Source organism: Geotrypetes seraphini, chromosome 14, assembly GCF_902459505.1.
Source record: "Geotrypetes seraphini chromosome 14, aGeoSer1.1, whole genome shotgun sequence".
Classification (NCBI taxonomy): domain Eukaryota; kingdom Metazoa; phylum Chordata; class Amphibia; order Gymnophiona; family Dermophiidae; genus Geotrypetes; species Geotrypetes seraphini.
Genome location: NC_047097.1, coordinates 73,581,953 through 73,595,036, shown reverse-complemented (window position 1 = coordinate 73,595,036; position 13,084 = coordinate 73,581,953). Strand labels below are relative to the sequence as shown.

General features: G+C 42.4%; 1 protein-coding gene across 2 annotated transcripts in view; it reads right to left on the bottom strand.

Moving 5' to 3' along the window:
• MAP2K1 (mitogen-activated protein kinase kinase 1) overlaps positions 1-13,084 on the bottom strand; it is a 43,631-nt gene that overhangs the window by 29,203 nt on the left and 1,344 nt on the right. For both annotated transcript variants that reach the window (XM_033919561.1, XM_033919562.1), the window contains exon 2: positions 2,965-3,175. In XM_033919561.1, the coding sequence (XP_033775452.1) occupies positions 2,965-3,175 (211 nt within the window). The remainder of the gene's footprint in view (positions 1-2,964; positions 3,176-13,084) is intronic.

Genomic DNA, 13,084 nt, shown 5'->3' with positions numbered 1-13,084 from the left:
ACAGTGTACACATTTTTTTTCTATCAGGTATCCTGGGATGCACCGGGAAAAGGAAGACTGCCATTTTGAAGAGACAGGCCTGACGGAAGGAAGGAGTGGGCCTCCCTCCTATAGATTTTCATCAAAAGGTACGGGGGTGTTTGGGGAGATACTTGAGCTGGGGTTTCCGATCTGACCCATCCATCTAGTAGACCACCAGGGCTTTGGGAGTATCAGGGGTTGTTGGGGTGGTCCGACCTGACCCACTCGGCCTGCTAGACCACCAAGGTTTTGTTTTGGGGGCTTGGGTGGAGGACTTTTGCTGCTCTCCTTGCCGGCTGATCAGCTAAGCAGGCAGAGGATGCACCAAAGCTGTTGATCAGTGGCTTTGGGGCTTCCCCTGCTGGCTCAGCTGATAGTGGTTGAGCCTTGAAGCCACTAGTGGTTTTGGGGAGTCTTGTGACTCAGTTGACTGGGGCAAGGAAAGTAGCCTGAGCCTGACAGGAGGGAAAAGCTGTGCCTTGCGATTGCAGTTCTGAGCAAGTGCGAGGCGCATTTCCTCCTCACCTTTACTGGAAATTACTTGTTGAGCATCGCCAGAAAAAAAAACCAATCATTCCCACCATGGTAATTTTTACTGTGTCGGAACATTGTGCATTCTGCCTCTTGAGTACTACTATATTCAATTCTGGTCACTATAACTCAAAAAAAGATAATAGTGGAACTAGAAAGGTTCAAAGAAGAGCGACCAAAATGATAAAGGGGAAGGAATTTCTCTCATATGAGGAAAAGCTAAAGAAATTAAGGCTTTTCAGCTTGGAAAAAAAAAAAAGACAGCTGAGGAGGGGGGAATATGATTGAGGTCTGCAAAATCCTAAGTGGCCTAGAATGGGTAAGAATGAATCAATTTTTCACCCTTTCAAAAAAATACAAAAACCAGGGGACACTCGATGAAATACATGGAATACTTCTAAATCAAATAGGAGGAAATATATATATTTTTTACTCAAAGAATGGTTAAGCTCTGGAACTTGTTGCGTGAGGATGTTGTAACAGAAGTTACTGTAACTGGGATTAAAAAAGGTTTGGCCAAGTTCCTAGAGGAAAAGTCCATAATCTGCTATTGAGATAGACAAGGGGGAAACCACTCCTTATCCTGGGATTAGTAGCATGGAATGTTGTAACTATTTGGGTTTTTGCCACATACTTATGACCTGGATTGGCCACTGTGGAAACAGGATCCAGGGCTAGATGGACCTGTATGGCTGTTATGTTTAATATTCAACATGAGGCACACCATTCGGAAGCTTTATGATATTCTTTGTTTCAGTCCTTTCCTAATAATTCCTAACATTGTTTTCTTTTCTGGTAACCACCGAACACTGAGCAGAAAATTTCAACCTAGCGTCCATGGCGACTCCTAATGTGGAACCTAGCATCATGTAGCTATAATCTGGGTTAGTCTTCCCATTTCATTTCATCTGTCATTCGGATGCCCATTCCCCCAGTCTTGCAAGTCTTCCTCCAGTATCTCACAAGCTGGTTGAAAAGAAGTGGTCAAATTGTTTTATTTTCAGGCTGCTAAATTAGATGGCATTTCTAATGCTTGCTGATTATAAACATCTTAGAATTTTTTCTGGCTAATTGAAATTCATGGACTAATTTAAATTTGCTGATTTTTCTTGGTATACACTGTTATGTGATTTGCTGTAATTCCTGGTTTGTTTGTTTTTACCAGTTTTTCTTATTGTTATCCACACTGAACTATACTGCAGAATACAAAATAAACTCTTAGTAACTTTGAACACAATTTGTATCATCATCAAAATTTATCACCGCGATCATTCATATATAATCCCAGATAATCCAGAAAGAGGCAAGACCAGAAACAAACACAGATCAAATTAGCAAAGCTTCAGCTCAATTATACAAGTCAGAAACATCCACAGGGCATGATTAGTGAGAAAAATAACCCAAAGTACCACTCAAAACCATCCATCTTAAAGCATGCCCCACCCCCCACCCCCATGCATGCACCTGTCACAGGGAGAAAACCCTGCTCAAAGTGATCCCTCTCTCTCCTCGTTCCCATGCTTCTTTAAATCCATTAGATGCTTTCTGCTGGCCTGGAGAGGCTGAAAATGCAGACAGACTCCTGGGACCAGCATCCACTTAATTCATTTGGAGACAATCTTTTCATTTCAATTTGGTTCACTGTATAAAGACGCTCATCTTGGCAGGACTAATCCTTATATACAATAATAGAATATGAGTCTACAGTGCAAAAATATGCTGCCTGAAGACTGGAACGTTAACCTTCAGCGAGCTTTGATTTGTCAAAGGAAAAGCATATTAGGAATGCAGCACAGGTGGCTCAGGAGAGGAGAAAGCAACTATGACAATGGATTTAGACAGAAGATCAACGAGCAAAAAAACTCCAGAAACATGTAAGGTATTAAGGGGGGCAAAGTATGTTCATGATTGCACCTCCAGGCTGAGCTCCAGTTCTCAAAGCAAAGCTCTCCTCTCCTGCCACTTCAGCTAAGGAGTGGGGTGCACAAAATTAACCCTTTTGGAGACGCTGAACCCTGCAATTATCATGTAGATCTGAAAGTACAATCCACAGGTGTTACAATCAGGGCATCAAACCTTTGACTCCAACGTCCTCCTACTGCTATTAGGGCTTCCGATTTTTTATTCTGGTAAGTATAATTTTCGATCCAGAACACAGACATATATGTAAGTACAAAATGATATATTTATATATATATTTTTTGAAGCTAGAGACAAAGTCGCTACATTTTTACCCAGTCCACCCTAGACTCCACAATCTTCCACCTATTAATGCCCTCTCCTTCTCCAGGAACACTTTCTCTAAACATTTTCATCCACCTTAAGGAAGCACAATTTTTCATTTATGTGCGTAAACAACTTAGAAAGGAGAGGAAACCTGTATGAGAGAGAGAGGTGCACAGCGGGTCTCACCTTTCTTGCCATGATGAGGCCAGATGGTTTGTGGGATACCTTGAAGACCACGCCCCCATTTCCAGCCCCCAGCTCGCTCACTTTCTCAAAGTCATCATCCTTCAGCTCACCGACCTTCTGTTTTTGCGTCAGAAAAGCCTCCAGGCGTTTGCGCTGCTGTTCATCCAGTTCCAGCTCTTCCAGTTTCTTCTGGAGAGCCTCCAGGTTGGTGCTGAGGGTGGAGAGAAGAAAAGAGCAGCCAGATTAGGAGGCAGTTCAGCTCAGAGAGCTCAAGAGACACAATGGACATCCCCCCCCTTCCAAGAGTAGAGAATGACATGGGGACCGTTTACTGTGGTAAACCGTGGTCACCGTAGTAAATCCGCAGGAATGGAAAAATTTGCAACTGGTTTACCGCAGGAATGGGGACAAGACCTTTCACCACCCCGCAGGAATGGAAAGTGAAAAGTCTTGCTCCTGTGGTTAAAAAAGTTGCGCCCGTGTCAGACTCGGCATCTCGTCTCCAGCTCCTCTTGCACCTATTTTACCTTCAGGAGCCAGCCATGCCATGATGAAGACAGAAGGAACCCAAAACCAAAGCCTGAGACCAATGTGATTTGAAGAATAAAATTACCAGACAAAAAAAGGTAGAAAAATTATTTTTTAAATATTTTGTGATTAGAATATTTCAGATTTGAAATATGTATCCTGCTAGAGCTGGTATTAGACACAACTGGGAACCGCAAAGCCCAGGCTGTGCTTCTTTAGCTTCCAGCTGGCTTAGGGCTCTCTCTCTGACCAGGGGGCAGTTGCCCTAGTTGCTCTCCCCTAACACTATTCTTGCTATGTGTGACTGAAGTCAACATGAAAAATTATCATCCATGGAAGTGAGCCTTGAGGATATGCACAGGCAGATAGAAAAACTAAAAACTGACAAATCACCGGGTCCAGACGGCATACATCCAAGGATTCTGAAGGAATTAAAGGAGGAGATAGCGGAACTACTGCAGCAAATTTGCAACTTATCCCGGAAAACAGGTATGGTCCCGGAGGATTGGAAGATAGCCAACGTTACGCCCATCTTTAAAAAGGGATCAAGAGGTGACCCAGGAAACCACAGGCCGGTGAGCCTGACCTCGGTTCCGGGGAAAATGGCGGAAGCACTGATTAAAGAAAACATCGATGAACATTTTGAAAGAAACAAACTACTGATAACCAGCCAACATGGTTTCTTTAAGGGGAGATCGTGCCTAACGAACTTATTGCATTTCTTCGAAGGGATTAACAAACGGATGGACAAAGGAGACCCCATAGACATCATATATCTAGATTTCCAAAAAGCCTTTGACAAGGTGCCTCATAAACGTCTACTCCGGAAACTGAAGAACCATGGGGTGGAAGGAGACGTACATAGATGGATCAGAAACTGGTTGGAGGGTAGGAAACAGAGGGTAGGAGTGAAGGGCCACTACTCGGACTGGAGGAGGGTCACGAGTGGTGTCCCGCAGGGCTCGGTGCTGGGGCCGCTGCTATTTAATATCTTCATAAATGATCTCCGCTGCTATTTAATATTTTCATAAATGATCTAGAAACAGGGACGAAATGTGAGATAATAAAATTTGCGGACGACACCAAACTATTTAGTGGAGCTCGGACTAAAGAGGACTGTGAAGAATTGCAAAGGGAATTGAACAAACTAGGGGAATGGGCGACGAGATGGCAGATGAAGATCAACGTTGAGAAATGTAAAGTGTTACGTGTGGGAAACAGAAACCCGAGTTACAACTATACGATGGGAGGGATATTATTGAACGAGAGTACCCAAGAAAGGGACTTGGAGGTAATGGTGCACATGACAATGAAGCCGACGGCACAGTGCGCAGCGGCCGCTAAGAAAGCGAATAGAATGCTAAGTATAATCAAGAAGGGTATTACTACCAGAACGAAGGAAGTTATCCTGCCGTTGTATCAGGCGATGGTGTGCCCGCATCTGGAGTACTGCGTTCGATATTGGTCGCCGTACCTTAAGAAGGATATGGCGTTACTCGAGAGGGTTCAGAGGAGAGCAATACATCTGATAAAAGGTATGGAAAACCTTTCATACGCTGAGAGATTGGAGAAGAGGAGGCTCAGAGGGGATATGATAGAGACTTACAAGATCATGAAGGGTATGGAGAGAGTGGAGAGGGACAGATTCTTCAAACTTTCGCAAAATAAAAGAACAAGAGGGCACTCTGAAAAGTTGAAAGGGGACAGATTGAAAACGAATGCTAGGAAGTTCTTCTTTACCCAACGTGTGGTGGACACCTGGAATGCGCTTCCAGACGACGTAATAGGGCAGAGTACGGTACTGGGGTTTAAGAAAGGATTGGACAATTTCCTGCTGGAAAAGGGGATAAAGGGGCATAGATAGAGGATTACTGTACAGGTCCTGGACCTGTTGGGCCGCCGCGTGAGTGGACTGCTGGGCACGATGGACCTCAGGTCTGACCCAGCGGAGGCATTGCTTATGTTCTTATGTTAAGTATTCTGTTAGCTTGATTTTTCTATGTAGCATTCTGTAGCAATTTGGTTTGTTCAGTTTTCACAATAGTGGAGGGGATATTTGTGAAAGGGAGGGAAGACAGGGGTTTTGTTAATCCTTGCTCTGTATTATTTGTATTTATAAAATGACAATTGTACAAAATCATAACTATTCGAGGTTTGTGTGAATAGGATCTGACAGTCTGCAGGGCGGGGATGGGGACCGAGCTTGTGGGGATGGGGCGGGAACAGCGATAAATTTTTCCCTGTGTCATTCTCTATCCAGGAGCTCCATAGAATCCATGGGAAGTCTCCAAGGCTATTACTGTGCTCTAAATGCTTCACCTTCTACTAGTTAACATTTATGTAGTATTGTTAATATGCAATGTAGTAAATATAAGAGAGACAGTCAGTCTCCTGCTCTATGGAGCTTACTGTCTAATCAAGACAAAAGATGTTTATTCATATTTATCTTGTAACCTGTGTAGATTTTTGGGATAGGAGGGTTACAAGTCTGATAGATAAATAAAATAAAAATAAATTATTACAGCTGTTTGTTGTGTCCACAAATGTTTCTTGTGGGCAGAGCTGTGAATATCTCCAGAGTTAGTCTAAGGGTCAGAGTTCAGATCCACAGTACAGCTGACACTATTCCTTTCCATTATCTGGTGATCCACTGGGAAGCCTGTTCCCCCACGACAATAAGATGCAAGTAAAGAGTGGAGCTTTTTTGAATGAATGAATCAATGTAATGCCATGTGCAAATGACCTGAGCCAGGAACGACTCTACATTTACTTATAACCACATCCATCTAACCTTTCTCCACTCTGACCAACAGTTTAATGGTACCGTTTATATTCTGCCTCTGTCTGAAGCAGATCACAATAAAACACACACATAAAAATAAAGCATCTCGCAAAACAATAAATTTCAAACCCAACAAATTCCTGAAGGAAGCCACCGATTAAGACAGACATTTGGGAAGCCACTATATGCTAACTCTATGTATGGAAACTTAGCCAACGACTTAAAATGACCAAATTGTATGCTAAACCTGACTCTGTACACATGTAAATTATAACCCATAATCCGTTTGTCTATATCAACCTGTAACCCATTCTGAGCTTGTGGAGGACAGGATATAAAGCAAAGTTAAATAAATAATTTGTTTTTCTGCCAGGTATTTGTGATCTGGATTAGCCACTGTTTAAAACCGAATACTGGACAAAATGGACCGCTGGTCTGACCTAGTATGGCTATTATGTTCCTTAACCCACAGACTTATAATCTAATTTGGAGAACATACGGTATATTAAACAAGAGAGAGATTTTGGACCTTTCCCTGATAATCTATGTGAACAGAGTTTCAGAAGATTATTAACAGGCTAAGGGCAGAGAAGGTCCACTGCACCCCTCTGGCATCCAGTATACTATAGCAGAAAAGGTTTCCAAAAGCAAAAAACACTTGAGACGACCATAAAAATATGCAGAAAGCAAGATAGCAGAACTTAGCTAGTCAGCACTCTCAAGGAAATAAGGTGGCCTAAAAAAAAAAAAAAGATGAGCACAAGAGTTACATTACATTAATAATAATAATAATACCATAAAACAGTTCAGAGCGGTTTACAGGAGAAGAGACTCTACATTTGCAGAGTCAGATTAACCAGGATAAAGTAACCAGTAGCAGTAGCAATTAAAATTAAAAAGTAAGATAGGTACTTAGAAATTCCCTTACTGTCCCGAAGGCTCACAATCTAACTAAAGTACCTGGAGAATAACAAAGAAGTGAAAAATTGAGATAGAGGATTAGTGATACTCTGCAGTTCAAGGTGGATTACAAAAGAAGTTATCTGGCCATTTCCAGAGGAATTGAAGAGTAGAGCGAGTTGCTTCAGAGAATTGGGATGAGTCTTGCGGTGTTAGTTTGTCTTCAAGGATTTCTTGAATAGCATGGTTTTTTCTTTTCTAAACGATTTATAGTCTGGAGTCGTTATCAGTAAATTGGAGAGTTGGCTGCTTGAATGGCTAGAAGGCCATCGTACAGATTTTTTTGTTGGATGTCTCTGATTGGGGGATACGTGAACGGTTTGTGGATTCTCCTGTGTCTGGTTGAGGTAGTTTGGATTAGGCGGTTGTTTAGGTAGGCTGGGCTATCTCCATTTATGGCTTTAAATAGCAGGCAGTAGCATGTATTGGGAGCCAGAGTGCAATTCAAATTCTATTGGGTCAGACCAATGGTTCATCTAGTCTAGTATCCTGTTTCCCAACAGGTCACACAAGTACCCAGCAGAATCCCAGAGAGTAGCAAGATTCCATGCTATCAGTCTCAAGGATAAGTAGTGGCTTTCTCCAAATCTACCTCAACATGGATCTTCCCTTCAGAAGTTGTCGATGGATTTACAAAAGGTTTGAACATTAACTGCTTTCATCACATCCTCTGGCAATGAGATAGGAGAAAATATCTTTTCGCTCAATTTGCTTGAAATGTGCCCCTATGTAACTTCATGGAGTGTCTTCTAGTCTTTGTACTTTTTGATAAGAGTAAACAAAAGATTCACACAACAAATCTTGGAGTAGTTGCAGACTACAGCTTAAACTGGCCAATTCCAGAAAGTCTAAAAATTGAAGGAGAAAATTGTCAGATCTAAGGGGGAAATACAAGCGATGTCAGATGCTGAACGGCCACAAACAGAAGCCAAGGTCCAGTGTCAGTGATCCTTTCTACCATGGGGCCTATGGGCAGATGAGGATGGACAGATGATCTGTATGATACTCACACAGGTCCTGTTTCCAGGAGATCCACCAGATTAATTTGCATATTTAGGGACCCCTGAAAATAAGACTCGCCTGCAGCTGAAGCTATGCATGTACTCTGGAGGATCCTAGCTTGACAACCGAGTTGATCCTGTTCAAAACAAGAAAGCTGAAAAGATTTTGACCAGGTGGGTCAAACACTAAAACCACTTAGTAAGTACCAATGTTGGGAGAGAGAGTTTAGGACATTATCGCAGATGCTTCAATGAGAGGAATATGTCCAGATGCTAGATGGTTACCCTAGCTCACCCCAGCTCGGTCCAAAAGACTAATTCAGTTCTGCTCTGGTCCACTGCACACATGATTTTCCAGTTCTGATGGTCCCATTCAGTTCCCTTTATTAACCAAAACATGAGGTCAGGTTTAAAGCAGCCAGTTCACCTGAGCAAACTGGAAACCCTATTTCACAGCCTCTTTCTTTGCTACGATCCAAGAGCAATGTCTGAGCTCAGGCCTCACAGTCAATAAGAATTAGTGCAATATGGAGGAAAGAGGATTAATATGTTGTCACCACTGCAGACATGTTATGACCACTGGTAGAGCAGGAGGATTCCAGTGACATCCCCTACCCAAGTGATGTGAAGCCAGGTGAGCTAGAAGCGATGCAGAGCTGGAGGAGAGAATTCTGTCTATAGAAACCATCTTTATCAAGATTCAAAACCCATCTTTTCTCCTCCCTTTCTACATAACTTTGCTGCTCCTTAGTCTAATAGATTTGGGTTTCTTTAAAAAAACTTTAAGCTTTTCTGAACAAGGACAGACTATTGCATATTCTTTTTTATTTTATTTATTTATATTCCGCATATCTCAAGCATTTTCCCCTCACACTTTATTTAATGTACCTGGGGCACTGGGGGATTAAGTGACTTGCCCAGGGTCACAAGGAGCAGTGTGGGATTTGAAGCCACAACCCCAGGGGGCATACTCCTTTCAGCACTATAGAAATGATCCATATTGGACTGCCACAACATGGTGGCTTAAACATCAGTTTCTACCTGACGAGACACAGCGAGACCTGGAAATCCGCAACAAGCGTGTGGACTTTTTGTGGTATATCAAGTGTTGTAAATAATGGATCCTGATGGGAGTAATTGTTGAAGGGCACAAAATAATTCATAATCCATACAAGGATTCAGGGACAAACAGTCCCATCCCTTACAGACTTGGGAAAGATGATGTGCTTGCTATAAGTCCTCAGATAATCCTCACAACACAATCCTCGCTTTTATATAGAGTAGAGAGCAACAAACAGGAGAACAAAGATGACAGTAAGCTACAAACCACCAGCCTGAAATAAAACACCAGAGGTGATGCAAAACACTACGTTATGTGGTAACTAAATCCCCAACCATGCTAGCTTAATGCAAACTTTCAGAACAAGGTGCAGCATCCTGGAATAAGATTAATAAGCTCAGCTAACAGATGACTAGTCCCCCCCACCCCACACACATTCTGTCATGGAAGATTTTTAGGCATTCTCATCTGTGCTGTAAATATAGGCTTCCCATCCTGTGGGCTTTCTGGAGGTGGAAGTACTGACAGGCCTCTTTTGAAGGCACCCACACACCTGTCAGCCTGACGAGAGTGTGGGAAGACACCTCCGCCTCCAGGATTTCCATTAAAGCCTGCTACTGGGGAATTATCACATCACTCCCATCTTTACAAAGCCAAGCACTCCAGTAAGATACTGACGGCCTGCAAAAGACACTGTGGGCTTCCTTATGGGTGGCCCAGTTATCACATTAGCAATTAGATTCTAGACAGCGTATTGGATAGAGATCAGTCTTTATAAGATATATGTCTAATATTTTCCTGAAGCTGTGATAGGAGACCTGATGTAAGTATAGGGATTAAGAACATAACAATAGCCTTACTGGGTCAGACCAATGGTTCATTAAGCCTAGTAGCCTGTTCTCATGGTGGCCAATCCAGGTCACCAGTACCTGGCCAAAACCCAAGATGTTGCAATATTCCATGCTACCGATACAGGGCAAGCAGTGGCTTCCCCCGTGTCTTTCTCAATAACAGACTATGGAACTTGTCCAAACCTTTCTTAAAACCAGCTACGCTATCCGACAGGTTACATTGAATTTCAATCTAGTCTCAATGTAACCTGGAAAGAATCACGTGAATGCCCCTGTGAGTGATCTAGCAGCAAAAATATGAAAACATGGCTATTTCAAAAAGTTCTTTGTTAGAGATTCAGATTGATCTCGACTCTGCTCTGTATGTTTATCTCTGTGTGACGAAAATGCTATCTGTAACCCGCTATTTTAGAAGACAGGAATTCAGACTGTCCTTTGATTTTGCACTGAATATTTACCATTATGTAGCGATAATGCCGATTGTAACCCACCTCGACCTCCACAATGACAAATGATCTACTCTTTACAACTCTAGTAATGACAAATGTTCTTCCATTGTAACCCCCTTTTCATAAATCTTTTGTAATCCGCCTTGAACCGCAAGGTAATGGCGGAATAGAAATCTCTAATGTAATGTAATGTAATGGATGCAAGATTATATATAACATATACAGTATATTCTGTATCAAAGTGAATCACTTGATGCTAGACTTGAGGAGCTGCAGTAATCTAATTGTCCAGAACATTTTTTCCTCTCCAACTGTGGTTGTTTAAAATGATGACTGTATGAGTATTTTTGAAAAATCACAAAAACTATTCCCTAAGTACAGGTCTTACAACTGATTTACTGTAGCTGTGCCCAGCTGCTGGGCCATTTTCCAGTGCTTCTGCTTTCTGGGAGCACGTTAAGTTTCCATATACATAATTAGGAAAATTTCCTCAGTTGAAGCTTATAATTAAGCTGTGCTAAGTTGTTCAGTGCATGAAACAGCACCAAAACATTTGGTTAGAGGAGTTTCTGCCAAGCCTTACACGTCTATCGTACAATGATGCCCGAGACACTGCAGTGCTCTCTTCACATGAAAGGGAGGGATAGGCACTTCTTTGTTTCATATCTTTGCATGTGCATAAAGTTTTTAAGTCACACATTCAGTTCTATACACATAATACAATAAAATAAGTAATGAAACAAAAAGAAAAGCACAAGGGGAGTGCCTGGACCAAATTCAAGGCAGGATCCTGGGCTGGTCCAGTGAATCACAGCACTGTCAAGAAGAAGGCCCTAGGTTCCCAGGTCAGCTCTTTGTTCCCCCTAGTCAGTGGGGGGTTTATGGAGACAGGGAGCTTTAGCCATTGGACTATGATGCCATTTAAAGGCCAAATTTTGGATCCGTGACCAAAGGCTCCCAGAAGGAACCCTAATATTTTATGCCCAGCCAAAAACGCCATGGCAATGCCATGATCTGGTCCAGGTGTGAGACAGGATACATGCTCGGTGGATGACTCTCTCCCACACTGCTGTCCATGACAGTCGTACAGATTCTAACTGCCACCAAATAGAACGCCATCTTCCTTTCTTGATTTCTAGTATCTTTGTCTAATTCCTCAGTACTGCCACTATGCACATCTAATTAAACTGGAACAGCAGAATACATTCTGGGCTCTGCATGTTAGCAACAGTGAAGTTCCTTAGCAACAAAATAAAGCCCTCAACACCTACATTAACAAGATTACTATTGCATTCTTGAAAACGATTTTTAAGCAGAAACTAAGCTAACCAGTATTTCAGCTCAAGATATAACTAAAGGAGGCAAAGAAGTGAAAGTAAGCAGGGCTCCAGGAAAATCAGAAATACCCCTTGCAGGGCATCCAGGCCTTCTCCACTCCTTACTGCTTCTGCAGATGTCAGTTTACTGGTTCTGGACTGAAGCCTGCCATCACCGCTCCTTTCATCCTCCTGCTATATTCGCCTCCTGTCCCTTTACTAGCATTCCTCCCTCCAAAGTCTCACTTGTATGCTTACAGAATGCGAACAGGCAAAAGCTAGTGGGAGATTACATGCGACAGTAGAGGCAAAAGCTAGGAAGGACCAAAGAGCCACAGAGTTTGGGTGGGCCTATAAGGTCCTAGAGAAGGGTGTGATCTGTGGTGGTGAGTGAAAAGCTTCTGCAAGCTAGCATCAGAAACTTGTGTGAGTAAATCAGGTGAATTCTCCAGAACTGTTTAACACTAACTCTGGTGTAGAGGCTGACGGCATCTTAGACTGACAGATTATTGCGGAAACAGTTTATACAATCTGAAGTAGACTCTGGTTCTCAAATGTTTCGATCTCAATAAATACTCCTATTACTAATCATTTGATAGTCCTACTAGAAACAAGCAGTGCTGCACCTTTAAAAAGATTAAAAAAGGATGGAGTCAATCCAGAAGAAGGCTACTAAAAAGGTGTGTGGTCTTTGTCATAATGCATATGGGGACAGACTTAAAGATCTCAAACTGTATAAGTTGGAGGAACGGCGGGAGAGGGGAGATATGATAGAGACATTTAAATACCTATGTGCATGAGTCGAGTCTCTTTCATTTGAAAGGAAGCTCTGGAATGAGAGGGCATAGGATGAGGTTAATAGGCTCCGGAGTAATCTAAGAAAATAGTCTATCACTCTTTTTGTAAAAGATGTGTGAAATAGTCTCCCGGAGAGACTGTGTCTGATTTCAAGGCACGTGGGATCTCTTAGAGAGAGGAAGAGATAATGGTTAATGCGGATGGGCCATTTGGCCTTAATCTGCCATCATGTTTCTGTTAGGTACTTTCTGTCCCTAATCATAAAAGGAGCTGCAGAAGGAATTGAACAGAGTTCTCCAGGATTAAAGCCCTCTGCACTAACCATTAAGCTACTCTGGTGGGCTAGAAAAGGTACCACCAGCCTCTGTATTTTTA